This window comes from Haliotis rubra, unplaced genomic scaffold (genome assembly GCF_003918875.1).
Source record: "Haliotis rubra isolate DU_JTF1 unplaced genomic scaffold, ASM391887v1 Scf870, whole genome shotgun sequence".
Lineage (NCBI taxonomy): Eukaryota > Metazoa > Mollusca > Gastropoda > Lepetellida > Haliotidae > Haliotis > Haliotis rubra.
In genome coordinates, this window is record NW_025767602.1 from 40,751 (window position 1) to 57,375 (window position 16,625).

General features: G+C 39.7%; 1 protein-coding gene across 2 annotated transcripts; it reads left to right on the plus strand.

Annotated features, from left to right (window-relative positions):
- The first annotated feature begins 249 nt into the window (after positions 1 to 249).
- On the plus strand, positions 250 to 16,296 carry LOC124263204. 2 transcript variants are annotated; one of them, XM_046697784.1, is made up of 7 exons: positions 250 to 808; positions 1,478 to 1,568; positions 8,792 to 8,947; positions 9,837 to 10,102; positions 12,283 to 12,450; positions 13,752 to 13,890; positions 15,599 to 16,296. In XM_046697784.1, exons 1-7 carry the CDS (start codon positions 488 to 490, stop codon positions 15,640 to 15,642), a joined length of 1,185 nt encoding a protein of 394 aa, XP_046553740.1. In that variant the 5' UTR covers positions 250 to 487; the 3' UTR covers positions 15,643 to 16,296. The 2 variants fall into 2 exon arrangements, with proteins under 2 accessions (XP_046553740.1, XP_046553742.1); XM_046697786.1 differs by having other exon boundaries at positions 12,283 to 12,408.
- Positions 16,297 to 16,625: the final 329 nt, after the last annotated feature.

A 16,625-nucleotide genomic window follows, 5' to 3' on the forward strand; every position in this document is an offset into this window, starting at 1 on the left:
ATTTGTTCCGCGTGCAGAGTGTGCAAAACAACTAAAACATTACACTGATCTGACCTATGTTTCTCAATATACGGTTTTAAATAAAATCTATGCTTTCGGTTGACATATATAATTGAGTAGACCTCTGTGACAACCATTCATTATGTTTCATTTCATGTTCGTGTTGTTAAAGCGTCTTCTTGAAAGGAAATGTCAGTTGCGATACAAATGCGTTGAGGTTTTTCAAAACATGCTTCTTACGACAGTCTGGTTACCATAACAAATGAGATTATGTTTTAATTACGCCCAGCTAGGCTGCAATAAACCTACTTGTCACGTGTGACTTTGTGAACATAAATAATGCATACGGTATCTGTGGACATCTGTAGTCTTATCACAGTGGAACATGTCAGTGGGAACTGAAGTTGTGTTCGTCAGTACTCCGACAATCCAGGATATATTTCTCAACGGATAACCTCCCTGAAGTGTTGTATGTTGTGAAGTTAAAATGATTTGTCTTATCAGCTGCAGGATTCACAGCATATGTCTTCTATATCTCACCCTTGTTGCCGCCAACGAGAAGACATGCTCCCCCTTAAGTCAACTACCTGTGATACAAGGTTCAAGGCTGAAGGGTGTTGTCATTGAAACATTCACCACTGCAGGCATTGTTAGCTGTGCAAAGGAATGTCTTCTAAGAACTATGTGCAAGTCTTACAACTTTCAGCTTGATGACGGAACATGCGAGCTGAGTTGTGAGGATGGATCTGCAAGTTCCTTGGAAACAGCGCCAGGCTTTGTGTTCTCTAAGTCGGAAGATTGGCCACAGGTGACTGTTGTTGCTTAATATATAGTAACCCTGTTTCATGCAGACTAATGTTCGTATAGTCTTCTCAGAAACCCCGTTTAATAGATGTAGCTTCTCACCCCCTTTGGGAAAATATATTATGTGGAACTGTTTTTATTTTCAACTTAAGATCCATTTCATTTCTTCCTATACAGGACAAACTGAAGAAATAAAATGAATATCGCTCTGTTGCCGAAGGAGGCCACTAGTTTTGTATATTCAGCGGTAGAAACAAACGATGCCACATGTTCAGTGCCAAATGAAGTTCCTTTCAATTTGTATAGTTCAGGATTTGTTCATTACAACATTGACTATTCAGATTCATAACTGATGGGCATTTTAGAAATTGAGGTAATGAAGAATGAGGATAATTTTCTGGACGTGCAACGTCTTTCTTCTGTGAAAGGCTACGTTTCGACATAGATTCTCATGTTGTCGCCTTTCACAGAATATAGAAGTTGTATCTCCATAAAGTTATCCTCATTCTTAATCAGATACCTTTGTACTATTTGAGTAAAATTTCTTTATCAATAGTTTCCCCCGTGTAAAGTGTCTGTGTGTGTTAGTCGCATTCATTAACCGGTTTGTAGTTTTGAAAAGAGATATCTTTGTTGAATCTTTCATGTGTGTTTTCACCTGAATCTGCTACAGGGAATACTAGGCGGTTGTAAAGACCACTCCTGTCCTAACAACACTGTGTGCCTAGAAGCAGATGGCGGCGAAGTGAAGTGTATCCTTGCGTGTAGGTACACGGTGTGATATATTTATAGTCTTCTGGTAGTTTGCTTTGGGGACTGAAAAATATAAGACCTGGCTTAACTCGCAGCGAAAAGGTTGCCTTTTAGGTTTTGGACTAGGTGACCCGTGAAGATCCGGGGTAGAATAGGTCTTCAGCAACCCATGTGCTTGCCATAAAAAGGCGACTATCTTGTCGTAAGAGGCGACTAACGGGATCGGGTGGTCAGTTTCGCTGACCTGGTTGACACATGTCATCGGTTCCCAATTGCGCAGATCGATGCTCATGCTGTTGATCACTGGATTGTCTGGTCCAGACTCGATTATTTACAGACCGCCGCCATATAGCTGGAATATTGCTGAGTGCGGCGTAAAACTAAACTCACTCACTCACTCATTTGGACTAGGTTAACAGGGTTTTACATTGCCAAAACGAATAAGGGGTCCACAGGACCCCACTTACTGATTTCAAGGGTCCTTAAGTGAAGTACGAGGGTCCTGTAAGGTCATGATGTAGGAGAGTGTACCGTAAGGTCTTGATGAAGTAGAGCGTACTGTAAGGTCATGATAAAGTAGAGTGTACTAGTAGAGTGTACTGTAAGGTCATGATGTAGTAGAGTGTACTGTAAGATCATGATGTAGCTGAGTGTACTAGTAGAGTGTACTTTAAGTTCATGATGAAGTAGTGTGTACTGTAAGGTCATGATGAAGTAGGGGGTACTGTAAAGTCATGACATAGTAGAGTGTACTGTGAGGTCATGATGTAGTAGAGCGTGCCATAAGAACATGATGTAGTAGAGAGTACTGCAAAATCATGACGTTGTAGAGTGTATTGTAAGGTAATGATGAAGTAGAGGGTACTGTAAGGTCATGATGTAGTAAAGTGTACTGTAAGAACATGATGTAGTAGAGTGTACTGTAAGATCATGATGAAGTAGAGTGTACTAGTACAGTGTACTGTAAGGTCATGATGTAGTAGAGTGTACTGTAAGGTCATGATGTAGTTGAGTGTACTAGTAGAGTGTACTTTAAGTTCATGATGAAGTAGTGTGTACTGTATGGTCATGATGAAGTAAAGGGTACTGTAACGTCATGACATGATAGAGTGTACTGTGAGGTCAGGATGTAGTACAGGGTACTGGAAGAGTGTACTGTATGGTCATAATGTAGTAGAGTGTACTGTAAAGTCATGATGTAGTAGAGTGTACTAGTAGAGTGTACTTTAAGTTCATGATGAAGTTGACTGTACTGTAAGGTCATGATGTAGTAGAGTGTACTGCAAGGTCATGATAAAGTAGTGTGTACTGTAAGGTCATGATAAAGTAGTGTGTACTGTAAGGTCATGATGAAGTAGAGTGTACTCTAACGTCATGACGTAGTAGAGTGTACTGTAAGGTCATGATGTAGTAGAGTGTACTAGTAGAGTGTACTGTAAGGTCATGATGTAGTAGAGTGTACTGTAATGTCATGATGTAATAGAGTGTACTGTATGGTCATGATGTAGTAGAGCGTACCGTAAGGTCATGATGTTATAGAGTGTAATGTAAGGTCATGATGTAGTAGAGCGTACTGTAACGTCATGACGTAGTAGAGTGTACTGTAAGGTCATTATGTATTAGAGTGTACTATAAGGTCATGATGTAGTAGAGTGTACTGTAAGGTCATGATGTAGTAGAGTGTACTGTAAGGTCATGATGTAGTAGAGTGTAGGGTAGGAACATGATGTAGTAGATAGTACTGTAAGATCATGACGTTGTAAAGTGTACTGTAAGGTCATGATGAAGTAGAGCGTACTGTAACGTCTTGACGTAGTAGAGTGTACTGTAAGGTCGTGATGAAGTAGAGTGTACTAGTAGAGTGTACTGTAAGGTCATGATGTAGTAGAATGTACTGTAATGTCATGATGTAATAGAGTGTACTGTAAGGTCATGATGTAGTAGAGCGTACCGTAAGGTCATGATGTAATATAGTGTACTGTAAGATCATGATGTAGTAGAGCGAACTGTAACGTCATGACGTAGTAGAGTGTACTGTAAGGTCATTATGTATTAGAGTGTACTATAAGGTCATGATGTAGTAGAGGGTTCTGTAAGGTCATGATGTAGTAGAGTGTACTGTAAGCACATGATGTAGTAGAGTGTAGGGTAGGAACATGATGTAATAGATAGTACTGTAAGATCATGACGTTGTAAAGTGTACTGTAAGGTCATGATGAAGTAGAGTGTACTGTAAGGTCATGATGAAGTAGAGCGTACTGTAACGTCTTGACGTAGTAGAGTGTACTGTAAGGTCGTGATGAAGTAGAGTGTACTCTAACGTCATGACGTAGTAGAGTGTACTGTAAGGTCATGATGTAGTAGAGTGTACTAGTAGAGTGTACTGTAAGGTCATGATGTAGTAGAATGTACTGTAATGTCATGATGTAATAGAGTGTACTGTAAGGTCATGATGTAGTAGAGCGTACCGTAAGGTCATGATGTAATAGAGTGTACTGTAAGATCATGATGTAGTAGAGCGTACTGTAACGTCATGACGTAGTAGAGTGTACTGTAAGGTCATTATGTATTAGAGTGTACTATAAGGTCATGATGTAGTAGAGTGTAGGGTAGGAACATGATGTAGTAGATAGTACTGTAAGATCATGACGTTGTAAAGTGTACTGTAAGGTCATGATGAAGAAGAGCGTACTGTAACGTCTTGACGTAGTAGAGTGTACTGTAAGGTCGTGATGAAGTAGAGTGTACTCTAACGTCATGACGTAGTAGAGTGTACTGTAAGGTCATGATGTAGTAGAGTGTACTAGTAGAGTGTACTGTAAGGTCATGATGTAGTAGAGTGTACTGTAATGTCATGATGTAATAGAGTGTACTGTATGGTCATGATGTAGTAGAGCGTACCGTAAGGTCATGATGTAATAGAGTGTACTGTAAGGTCATGATGTAGTAGAGCGTACTGTAACGTCATGACGTAGTAGAGTGTACTGTAAGGTCATTATGTATTAGAGTGTACTATAAGGTCATGATGTAGTAGAGTGTACTGTAAGGTCATGATGTAGTAGAGTGTACTGTAAGGTCATGATGTAGTAGAGCGTAGGGTAGGAACATGATGTAGTAGATAGTACTGTAAGATCATGACGTTGTAAAGTGTACTGTAAGGTCATGATGAAGTAGAGCGTACTGTAACGTCTTGATGTAGTAGAGTGTACTGCAAGGTCGTGATGAAGTAGAGTGTACTGTAAGGTCTTGACGTTGTAGAGCGTACTGTAATGTCATGATGAAGTAGTGTGTACTGTAAGGTCATGACGAAGTAAATGGTACTGTAAAGTCATGATGTAGTAGAGTGTACTGTAATGTCATGATGAAGTAGTGTGTACTGTAAGGTCATGATGAAGTAGAGTGTACTGTAAGGTCATGATGAAGTAGAGTGTACTGTTAGGTTTTGATGTAGTAGAGTGTACTGTAAGGTCATGATGCTGTAGAGTGTACTGTAATTTCAAGATGTAGTAGAGTGTACTGTAAGGTCATGATGTAGTAGAGTGTAGGGTAGGAACATGATGTAGTAGATAGTACTGTAAGATCATGACGTTGTAAAGTGTACTGTAAGGTCATGATGAAGTAGAGTGTACTGTAAGGTCATGATGTAGTAGAGTGTAGGGTAGGAACATGATGTAGTAGATAGTACTGTAAGATCATGACGTTGTAAAGTGTACTGTAAGGTCATGATGAAGTAGAGCGTACTGTAACGTCTTGACGTAGTAGAGTGTACTGTAAGGTCGTGATGAAGTAGAGTGTACTCTAACGTCATGACGTAGTAGAGTGTACTGTAAGGTCATGATGTAGTAGAGTGTACTAGTAGAGTGTACTGTAAGGTCATGATGTAGTAGAGTGTACTGTAATGTCATGATGTAATAGAGCGTACTGTATGGTCATGATGTAGTAGAGCGTACCGTAAGGTCATGATGTAATAGAGTGTACTGTAAGATCATGATGTAGTAGAGCATACTGTAACGTCATGACGTAGTAGAGTGTACTGTAAGGTCATTATGTATTAGAGTGTACTATAAGGTCATGATGTAGTAGAGTGTACTGTAAGGTCATGATGTAGTAGAGTGTAGGGTAGGAACATGATGTAGTAGATAGTACTGTAAGATCATGACGTTGTAAAGTGTACTGTAAGGTCATGATGAAGTAGAGCGTACTGTAACGTCTTGACGTAGTAGAGTGTACTGTAAGGTCGTGATGAAGTAGAGTGTACTCTAACGTCATGACGTAGTAGAGTGTACTGTAAGGTCATGATGTAGTAGAGTGTACTGTAAGGTCATGATGTAGTAGAGTGTACTGTAAGGTCATGATGTAGTAGAGTGTAGGGTAGGAACATGATGTAGTAGATAGTACTGTAAGATCATGACGTTGTAAAGTGTACTGTAAGGTCATGATGAAGTAGAGCGTACTGTAACGTCTTGACGTTGTAGAGTGTACTGTAAGGTCGTGATGCTGTTGAGTGTACTGTAATTTCAAGATGTAGTAGAGTGTACTTTAAGGTCTTGATGTAGTAGAGAGCACTGTAAGGTCTTGTTGTAATAGAGTGTACTGTAAGGTGATGATGTAGTAGAGTGTACTGTAAGATGATGATGTAGTAGAGTGTACTGTAAGGTCTTTATGAAGTAGAGTGTACTGTAAGGTCATGATGTAGTAGAGTGTACTTTAAGATGATAATGTAGTAGAATGTCATGTAAGGTCATGATGTAGTAGAATGTACTGTAAGGTCATGATGAAGTAGAATGTACTTTAACGTCTTGATGTAGTAGAGAGGACTGTAAGGTCTTGATGTAATAGAGCGTACTGTAAGGTCATGATGTAGTAGAGTGTACTGTAAGGTCATGATGTAGTAGAGGGTACTGTAAGGTCATGATGTAGTAGAGTGTACTGTAAGATGATGATGTAGTAGAGTGTACTGTAAGGTCATGATGTAGTAGAGTGTACTGTATCCCGGCAATCCCGGAAATGTTTGTAATCCCGGTATTAGCAGAAACAAAGAGTATAAAATATAGCAGCCAAGCGGAAACGTTTAGCTCATTGAGATTAGAAGTAAGTCCGTTCAAGCTCAAAACCACCCCTTTTAAAATTTACTTGTGAGATCTCGTCTCGTCTTCACTACCCTAGCCGTGCAACCAGTACTGGTCTATCGATGTCTGGAGGTGGCTAGCCCTAGGGAAATGCCAGAATTGTGTTTTCTAAATTGCAGCTCTTGGTGCCTTTCACATTTAGAGATATGGCCACAGAAGTGTTCAGAAGAGTAACCTCCCTTCCCTGGGAACAGCCCTGCATGACTAAATAGCATCTCGCGTTGCGGCAAACGGGTTTTCTTTTTCTTGATGATAAAACTAGAAATTGTCTTTAGGCATTAGTTGTGTATGATCAAGAACGTAATTTTAACCAATCAGAACGCATTATTTTGTTTGCTTTGAGAATGAATTTCCCAGCCTGCAACAGGAGGCAGATAATTCGCGCTTGAGAACTGTAAACATTGGTAAGTGAGGCCGGAAAGAGAGACAATCTCACCGAAACTCTGATCAACTTTACACTATAGACACAACTGTTGGAAGCAACTGTAAACGCCCAATTAAGTGCTTTGAGCGAATGACATGGGGCAATCGAGAGCAACTTTACAATGCTTTGTATTGATTGGTAGACTTTGATATTCAGAAATCTTACCTGACAGGTTACATTCAGATAAACCCAAACGCTGATATGTCCTGGATACAGTGTAAGTAGGCGATAGAAAAGCCGTCAGTATCACGTTATTGTTGGTGGACATTCAAACATGCACAAAGGCTGTCAGTAATGATAGAGTGGAAAGAGCATTAAGTAAGAGAATCTCGGATGGGGTTCCTGGCATAGACATCACAACATTCCAAACAAAATCCGAGAATATTGGATTTGTAAAGGGGCATACAGGTAGTTTTCCGTCATATACGAGTCATAATCTAAACATCTCATTCATCTAGAGGTCTTGTTTGTTTAGTATTGGCACCTTCTGACACAATGGTTTGTTATAACCTGACGGCTGTAGAAATTAATGAGTGTGTTTGGGTTTATATTTGAGATGCCAGGTGTTTCATCGTGTTTAAGTAACATGAAATGTATGTCATTGATACTTACTGGTTACGTTAGGTCAGAGTGACCTTTTATATGTTTTGCCAAAGGTAATAAATGCTTTAATATATCCAAAACGTTATTGTCCTTGATTCGAAGTAATACCTGTGAGGAACATTGTGTTTCACCACAAAACCACAATAATCTAGTCATTATATAACAATAAAACACATAAGCTTGTTTCTTCCAGTGACGACAGAGATGATATTTCCTCCTGCAAGAGTTGAGTATCCAATAGGGACGCCAGTGCTAGCGCTATACACAATCAGAACCAGTCTTGTCTGGAACGGGATAAAACTGTTTACTCAGATCAGTAGGATAACATATTACATTTAAAAATTAGTTGTATATGATTTTGAATCAAAATCAAAAGCAGGATATAGATTTTTCTCGAAAATATGCTTTTGATGGTTAGCCCACTATTGCACCAATCGCTTCAATTCAGGGAACCCAACCATCAAACTAACTGACAAATCACTACTGGGGGAGATGTAAGTACCAACACGAATAGCTAAACAGAAGGTACTAATAAACACGTAGAACATTTATGATAGCGTTATTTATCTTCATTCTCCTCACCTTAAAGCTCTGTTGTTGATCAAGCAGCTACCCGTGAAGATCCGGGGTAGAATAGGTCTTCAGCAACCTATACTTGCCACAAAAGGCAACTATGCTTGTAGCAAGAGGCGACTAACGGGTTCGGGTGGTCAGACTCGCTGATTTGGTTGACAGTAACTTGACACATGTCATCGGTTCCCAATTGCGCAGATCGATGTTCATGCTGTTGATCACTGGATTGTCTGGTCCAGACTCGATTATTTACAGACCGCCGCCATATAGCTGGAATATTGCTGAGTGCGGCGTAAAACTCAACTCACTCACACACTCACTCACCTTAAAGCACATTGAAAGTCAGTGGAATATTGTATCTTTAGTGTCCAAATTTGAATACAAACAAGTTTTGAAGTTTATGAAACGAATGCTTATTGTACAGTGTTGATAAATAAAGATTGTTTTAGTACAATAAATTCAGGAGCTGATTCCTCAACAATACATTATACTATATATTTTGTAGACTGCAGGGCCCCACCGACTGTAGAATACGTCGATTCTTCAGTCGTCAGACAGTTCACTCGGATAAACCATTCTTTGAGGTGCCAAGTGGGATTTGTGCCGTGTGGAAACATGACATGTAAGCCGGATGGAACGTGGACCACGATGACATGCTTGCGTAAGTTGACATAACACGGTAACATAGGAACTTCGAAATGAAAGAAATGGTGGTGAATAAAGGATCATATTTGATGAATTCAGTTTGCGGAAATCTTCACTACATATATTCAAAGACATATATATAAATATATAAATATAAATGTATATAAATATATAAATAGGCTACATATATTCCTTCTAATGAGAAGGCAACGTCGATTTGACTATCATTGTGATTCATCGACACACGCTCTGAACTTCGAAATGAAGGAAATGGTGGTGAATAAAGGATCATATTTGATGAATTCAGTTTGCAGAAATCTTCACTACATATATTCAAAGACATATATATATATATATATATATATATATATATATATATAAATAGGTTACATATATATATTCTTTCTAATGAGAAGGCAACGTCGGTTTGACTATCATTGTGATTCATTGACACACGCTCTAATATTATATATCTTTCTAAGATGAATTTATTCGTTAAAGGTATAACTATGAGGTCATGTTTAGAATTGAAATGTTTCAATCATAATTCTGTTTCTACAGGGTTGTCATTTTAACAGGTAGAAAAGATTACAGGAAAATATAAATGAACCACTGAACATCAGTGATAACACCCGGTGTTCTTAATATATCGTTCTGTCTTGCGAGTGTGTTGAGAGCAAACACGTACAATGTATTTCCAAGAAGAGTGAGTGTCTTGAAGCACTCATTGCAAAAAGCCTTCAGTCTCCAACCGCATTCCCAGCCCGAGTCAGTACTATGTCTTAATGGTAGGGTTCCTATGGGATATGATACTACATGTATAGACATCGAATGCCCTGTACTGCTCAGTAGATTTTCAGTGATTGCCTAAGCTCACCTGCAGGGAAATTCATCTGTCGTTTCAGCTGTGTCCAACTGTTCCGAGGTTCTGCAACTCAGTTCCACGAACACTGACGGAGAGTATTGGCTGTATCCAAGGCAACTAGATGGAGTTAGAGTGAAGGTGTACTGTCATGCAATGAACAGTACACCCTCTGAGTACATCTCACTTCCTACACCATATTTCATGGATGCACCCAGCCTAAAAAATTACTACTGCACTGGAGAAAGTCCTAATGATAAACCACAGCTCGGATATTTCGTATTTTCAAAGTTTGGCTTGGACATTGAGGTAAGTGACAGTATGATCATATATAGCAGTACTTATAAGAAACGTCTAAATTACACCAAAACGTACCGATAATCGAGTGTCTTTGGGTAAATTATCGTGGTGCACGGATAACGGTAAACTGATGTGGTTGGTGCATCTTTAATGCGTATGGAGGAACTGAACACAAAAAGTGTTCATGTTCATCTATCAGCTACACTGATGTGTGAGTGAAAAGCATTCCCAAACATGCCTGAAGGTTATTGTGAACAATTTAATAAATGGGAAGGTTTAAACAAGTATTGTATTTTGACGCGGGACCTTGCACTGCTCATTGGTTGATTCAGATGGACAGGGCAGGGCAGGACTGCCACTGGTGCACTATGTTGCTGCACCCGTTAACACCTGACACTAGAGACCCGTGCACACCCGCGTTCAGCAACCCATGCCTGTCGTAAGAGGCGACTAAAGGAATCGGGTGGTCAGGCTCGCTGATTTGGTTGACACATGTCACCGTATCCCAATTGCGTAGATCGAGGCTCATCATGTTATCTATCGATTGTCTGGTCCAGACTCGATTATTTACAGACATATAGCTGGAATATTGGCAAGTGACGTTAAACAACAAACCAACAAATCTTGCACTAGAACATACTTTGCTTTTGATCTTTCCCTTATGGATTCAAATGTTTTGAACAATGTCCATGATTATCTTTACCTACAATTATCAGTTCCGCTGATGAGGTGAGGTGAGGTGAAATTGGGTTTTACGTCGTGCTGGAGAATATTTCGCTCATATGACGACGTGCATGCGTGTGTATGTGTATGTGCGTCTGCTTGTACTAGCCCAGACTGAAGCTGGTTTTATATAACCAGCCCACTGAGATACCATACCGCAGTGAAACATGAATACCCCACATTATACTGACTCCGAGCCGACCAGTCCTTATTGTACCCATTAATGCCGAGCGCCAGGCAGGGACCAACAAGTACCATATTTTAACGTCTTTTGGTATGACGCGGTCGGGGATCGAACCCGCGACCTTCCGCTCTCCGGGCGGACGCTCTAATCCGCTGATGAGGGCGGTGGGGTAGTCTAGTGGTTAAAGCGTCCGCTCATCACGACGAAACCCGAATTCGATTTTCCACATGGGTACAATGTGTGCAGCCCATTTCTGTCCCCAGGCCTGGCATTGCTGGAATATTGCTAGATTTCTACAGTACTTTGTCGGCAAAGGATTTAAACATTGTTTTCGAGATCCCAAAGTTGGTGATACAACATCTTTAAAAATCTGAAATTGTCAGGTCCAGACGCGATTATTTCAGACAATATAGCTGGAATATTTCTGAAAGCGGCGTTAAACAACCAACAAACTGAAATTGCCAAGACTTAGTTTAAGAAATACCAAAAACAAGAAAAGAAACCACTGAATTTCAGCTGATAATGGTGAGGATTTTCTCTCCTTGAATTGCATACTGCCCAGGCACAAACTCGACACTGCAGCAGGAACTGACAAAATGCGTTTTCAGCTCATGAATTCTGATCCGGTTCATGTTTGGAAACGCTATTAAATATATAAGACGAAACGTCGACACTCATTCCTGTACCCAAACGTGCCAGGATGGAACCGATCCACCCAAATCAAATATCGTCCTACATCATTAAGTATATTTGGGATGTGACATTCTTACTACATATATGTGAAGGCAAAGTGTCCCAAGGCTCTTGATTTGTTAAAGCCTATTTAACTCTCTTTCACTTGTATAGACCATAACTCCACTCTAAACAAGCTTATGACTTATCTGCCCATGATGGAATCTGTTTTAAGCAAAACGCCACACAATATACCGTCAAACCTGTCTTTTAGGACCTCCTCGACTGACAATCTATATGTGGAGGTTGATGAACCTTCCCCTAAACAGTCACTGCAATGCATCAACAGAACAGTTCTTAACAGTCAAACTCAGCATACAATTGCGTTATTAACCGCCTTTATGAAAACCTGTTTCGACATTTGCCAAGTCTGGCTCCACCACTCTGAGTTAGAATTCAATCACACATCTGAAACTACAATCTGAATTCAGTATCACTTGTCTTCCCGGATGCAGACGTTAAACACCCCTTAGTATTTCAACAGGTATTTAACTATAAATGTTCCCTGTTTGTTAACAATTCTCTGCGATGATAGACCTTCATTTCACAGAAAATGGAAGTTAAGCCCAGAGATCATGTCTTCTACAACAAGACAACCACGCTGGATGCTCTTGTGGGAGAAGTCCGAGACTGCTACGCCCAATCAGACAGCACATGTGGAAGAAGAGGACGGGCGGTAATGGACCTGAGAGGCACTGGGCTGGCTCTTAACGAAACCGTTAGTCTTAATCAAGAGTTCATAGCTTGGGACAAATTTGTTCTGAAACGTCGCATCAAAATATAATTTAGCAGTTGTTATCCATAAAGTATTATACCTGGATTACTTATCTTCAACTTTTAGAACGCCAAACAGATCGTTGCCAATATTCCTGTATGCTCCCGTTCAAGATGTAGTTATGATCTGATATTTACACTGAAAACATAGCTGTGAAGGTCAAGGAGTTTACATGGTCATAATATCTCAAATCTTTAAACAACATCTCACCGTTTATGTCGATTATGAGATGTTATAGTTCTAACATCAACAATGGACCTAACGATGGTTGAAAACATTCAGTCATTAGCATCAAAACACCATTTTATCACGATCTTATATAACCGTTTGAAAACAAGGATCAAATCAGCTGACAGAAAGTCAGATCATATAGAAAATGTTTAACAGCGTGACTGAGATTTGAAATATACCATTTAAGAAAGTAGGCGATATTGGATTTACAAGATTGATAAAATGCAAATGATGAAGCCAGAGGAAACAGATGATGAAGAGAAATTAAGGGAAAATGTGACAATTTATTCCATTCCTTTGGAAATGTTTTATCTGTATGGATATATTTTACTTTTCTCAAATGCATTGGCATTAGCTAGTGGTATGCTCGCAAAATGGAATATCCCTTACTTTTTTAATGGTATATATCAATGAACAGTTTGTTATTTTCTGATTTTCTTTCGTCTCTATTTGTCTATTTTGTATCATTCGTGTAGGTGTCTTGCAATGGAACAATCGACTAGGCTTGTATCGTCACTATTTAATTGTGGTTCATAAACAGTTTCTTAGAGAGGTGGAGAAAAGCCCCACCAGTCAAAGTAATATTTCTTTTAAATACTAAAAGCATTTTACTTTTTGCAATTTATGAAGTGGATATGGGGCAAGAAAACAAAAACAATCTAAAAGCATTTCTTGTAAGTTTACATTTTTGGTCAATAAAAAGATAGAATTATCATTTTTGAGCGGGGAAAATTATTATTATAAATATTTTTGTTATTATTGCAAAAACACGACCGGCGGAGCCGTTAAACAAGAAATAAAATTGGTCTGGCCTTAGCTTGACTACAGCAGAGATGCCAGTGGTTGACAAACTTGCGATCGGTATACCATGCCGAACTGGTGTGTGTCCATTTCGCCTATAAGGGGAATTCATTATCAATGGATCTCTGGAGATCAGGGAAGCAACAACCGTATGTGAAAGGCGAAGTGCATCAATTTTATCTTGTTGATTTTTCTTGAACTAATTCTTACAGGTCATGTGGCGGCAGACTGGAGGAGTACCGATTGTGACAAGGTCATCAAATGACCAGTTGATTGAGATTCGGTGTGGAGGATGGTGTGGTCATTGCTATACAGATGGTAACGCTCTCCTCACCGTATTTGAATCAGATGGTAGGTATGTCATGATAAGAAGTGACGTGTGTAAACTGTATCTTTGTGGCAAAGTGAAAGTAATACGTGTTCCATCTACCTATAAACAAACGAGTCGTGACAAACCTCTGACTGAAAGCGTCAGCAAGGAAGTTACAGCTGAGTCCCTGGACTAACTACCCGATTCAAGGACCCGTTAAGATCCGGGTTAGAATTGATCTTCAGCAACCCATGCTTGTCGTAAGAGGCGACTAACGGGATCGGGTGGTCAGGCTCGCTGATTTAGTTGACACATGTCATCGGTTCCCGATTGCGTATACTTATACTCATGATGTTGATTATCTGGTCCAGACTCGATTATTTACAGACCGCCATCATATAGCTAGAAGACTAGAACAACTAGATTCATGGTCAGGTTTCACAAAGCTACGATTTTCTTAAGTGTATGTTAAAGTATAGGCGTTACGACAGCCGTAAGGCTATGGTAGCTTTGTGGCCGCTGCGCCTGTTTAGGTAAGTGTCATGAGCATGGGATATTGGCACCATCCGTCACAGGAATCTTCACCAGGTCATAGAAAAGGAACCATGTGTTGCAACATTCATAGCCGTTGTCCTGTAGATGCTAGTGAATTGACTGTTTCCGGCAGTTATAAAACACCAGGAATACACAGGAATATTGTGATTGAGTCGTAATGTCACCGTCAATGGGGTGTAATACAACGTGTAGTGGTACGTACATAGCCGCCGTGCCGACAAAAGAAGTAACGCAGTGACGATGATTAAGTACTCAGTTGTTAAACATATGGTAGAGTAGGCCATGCTTGTCGAAAGAGCTGACAAACAGGAGCGGTAGGTCAGGCTCTCCGATTTAATGGATAGGCGCCAAACATTGTTCAGTTGATGTTAAGAACATTAATCATTAAGAACAAAGTTAAAATTATATCCATATTATTCCTAATAATTGCGATGGATTTGGGGGGTTACGGGTTGGATGGGATAATTCTGTTTGAACATTTTTCAGCTTCAGACATGAATTTGGTCTTAAAGCGTGAAAATAGTGAGAAACAATCTCTTGCAGCGAGTTCAAAATGTATTCATTTTTAATTTGTAAATGTTCACGTCACAATATGGCTGACATATTGCCGACCTAACGCTAAATACAGTCTTACTCACCGCAGCGACAGGCATGGTAACGCATAGAAAGGTGCTAAATTCAATTTATGCTGGACAATACGTTGCAGTAGTTGCAAACGTAGGATAACTTGAACAATTGCTGCCATGACTACTGCAGAAGACAAAAAGTAGCAAAAGAATCAATAACTGTTGACTTGAACAGAATGAATAAGATGAATTAACACAGAGTAGATGATAGAAACCACTTACCCACGAGGGGATACGGTGTGTGAAACGGTCCAAACAGCAAGTACGACTATATTGATGAGGTTGTCCCATTACGTGGCTCAATGGGTGTCATGGTATCCCCTTCATGGAAGGCTGCTCATATTAATAATTTGTTTGTAGAGTTTCTTCTTAGTGACAGACTGCAGCCATGCAGATGTAACACTGTGTGAAGTTAAACATCAAATATACAGGTTAGAGATTGAGATGGTGTCTTTGCACTAAGAGCAGAAATATGACGAAAACACACTTGACAAATTAAGTAAGTTGTAATATCAAATCAGGAATATTTTTGCATATACGCACTTGATGTAGTTTTTTTGTTTTGCAGCTCCCAGGGAAGACAGTGCTATTACCCCAACGTGTGATGTGTAAGTGACTGAACGCTATTTTCGCAAGCGTGCATACATAGTTCAGATTGTGAAGGGATTTAAATGTTTGTCTTAATTAAGCACCAGTGCAGCATTATATTTTTTAAACCACTCCACGCTTGGTCACCACAATGACATCACTGGTATTGGTTAGCCTGGGGTTGGTGAGAACCAGCATTCACATGGAGGCCGTACAAGGTTGATCTTGTTTGGGGTTCTTTTTTCGTTTTGATCAGATGACCTTGACCTCGTTAAGTTCAGATTGGGACTTCTTTTTCATTAATAAATAATGTTCATACTTTTATCGGCGTCTCTGTGTGCGGCACTGCTTGTGGAAGTGTTTGTCAATGAGCATGCATGATCAAATCACACAAACTAGACTTTTCGGACGAAAACGTCGTGGAGGTTTGCTTGACGTTTGATTTGATCTCACGGAACATTCCAAGCGTGAAAATTACATACTGTTTTGATTTTTATCGTGAAACGTATGTGCCAGTTGTGTTTTCTTACTCTGACGGTGACTTTATCCTGTGGTACGACGTAAATTGTACTAAAATCTCAAATTGTAATACTTGCATCAAGTTGTAATAACCCTTGACGTAAATTGTACTAAAAACGTAAATTGTAATACTTGCAGCAAGTTGTAATAACCCTTGACGTAAATTGAGCTTAAAACGTAAATTGTAATACTTGCAGCAAGTTGTAATAACCCTTGACGTAAATTGTAATAAAAAGGTAAATTGTAAAACATATTGACGTAAACGTCGTAACACCCTGGTCCTAGGTCCTGTCACTGACGCAATACACAAGTGTACAATCCTCATAGAATTTACAATAAGAAATTGTCGGCCTAGGTAGTACTTTGGATGTACGTATTGCTAATATTTAGGGTGTCGAGCAGAACGGAATCCAGATGAGGGGTTGATGGGGAGCATTTGGGATGAAGCTGTCGCCCGTCACGCCGTCACTGGGTTCGATTCGCCACGA

Coding starts and splice junctions, on each gene's coding strand:
- LOC124263204 (XM_046697784.1), top strand. CDS start 488: ATGATTTGTCTTATCAGCTGCAGGATTCACAGCATATGTCTTCTATAT. Junction 809..1,477: donor AGTCGGAAGATTGGCCACAG/GTGACTGTTGTT, acceptor AATCTGCTACAG/GGAATACTAGGCGGTTGTAA. Junction 1,569..8,791: donor AGTGAAGTGTATCCTTGCGT/GTAGGTACACGG, acceptor TATATTTTGTAG/ACTGCAGGGCCCCACCGACT.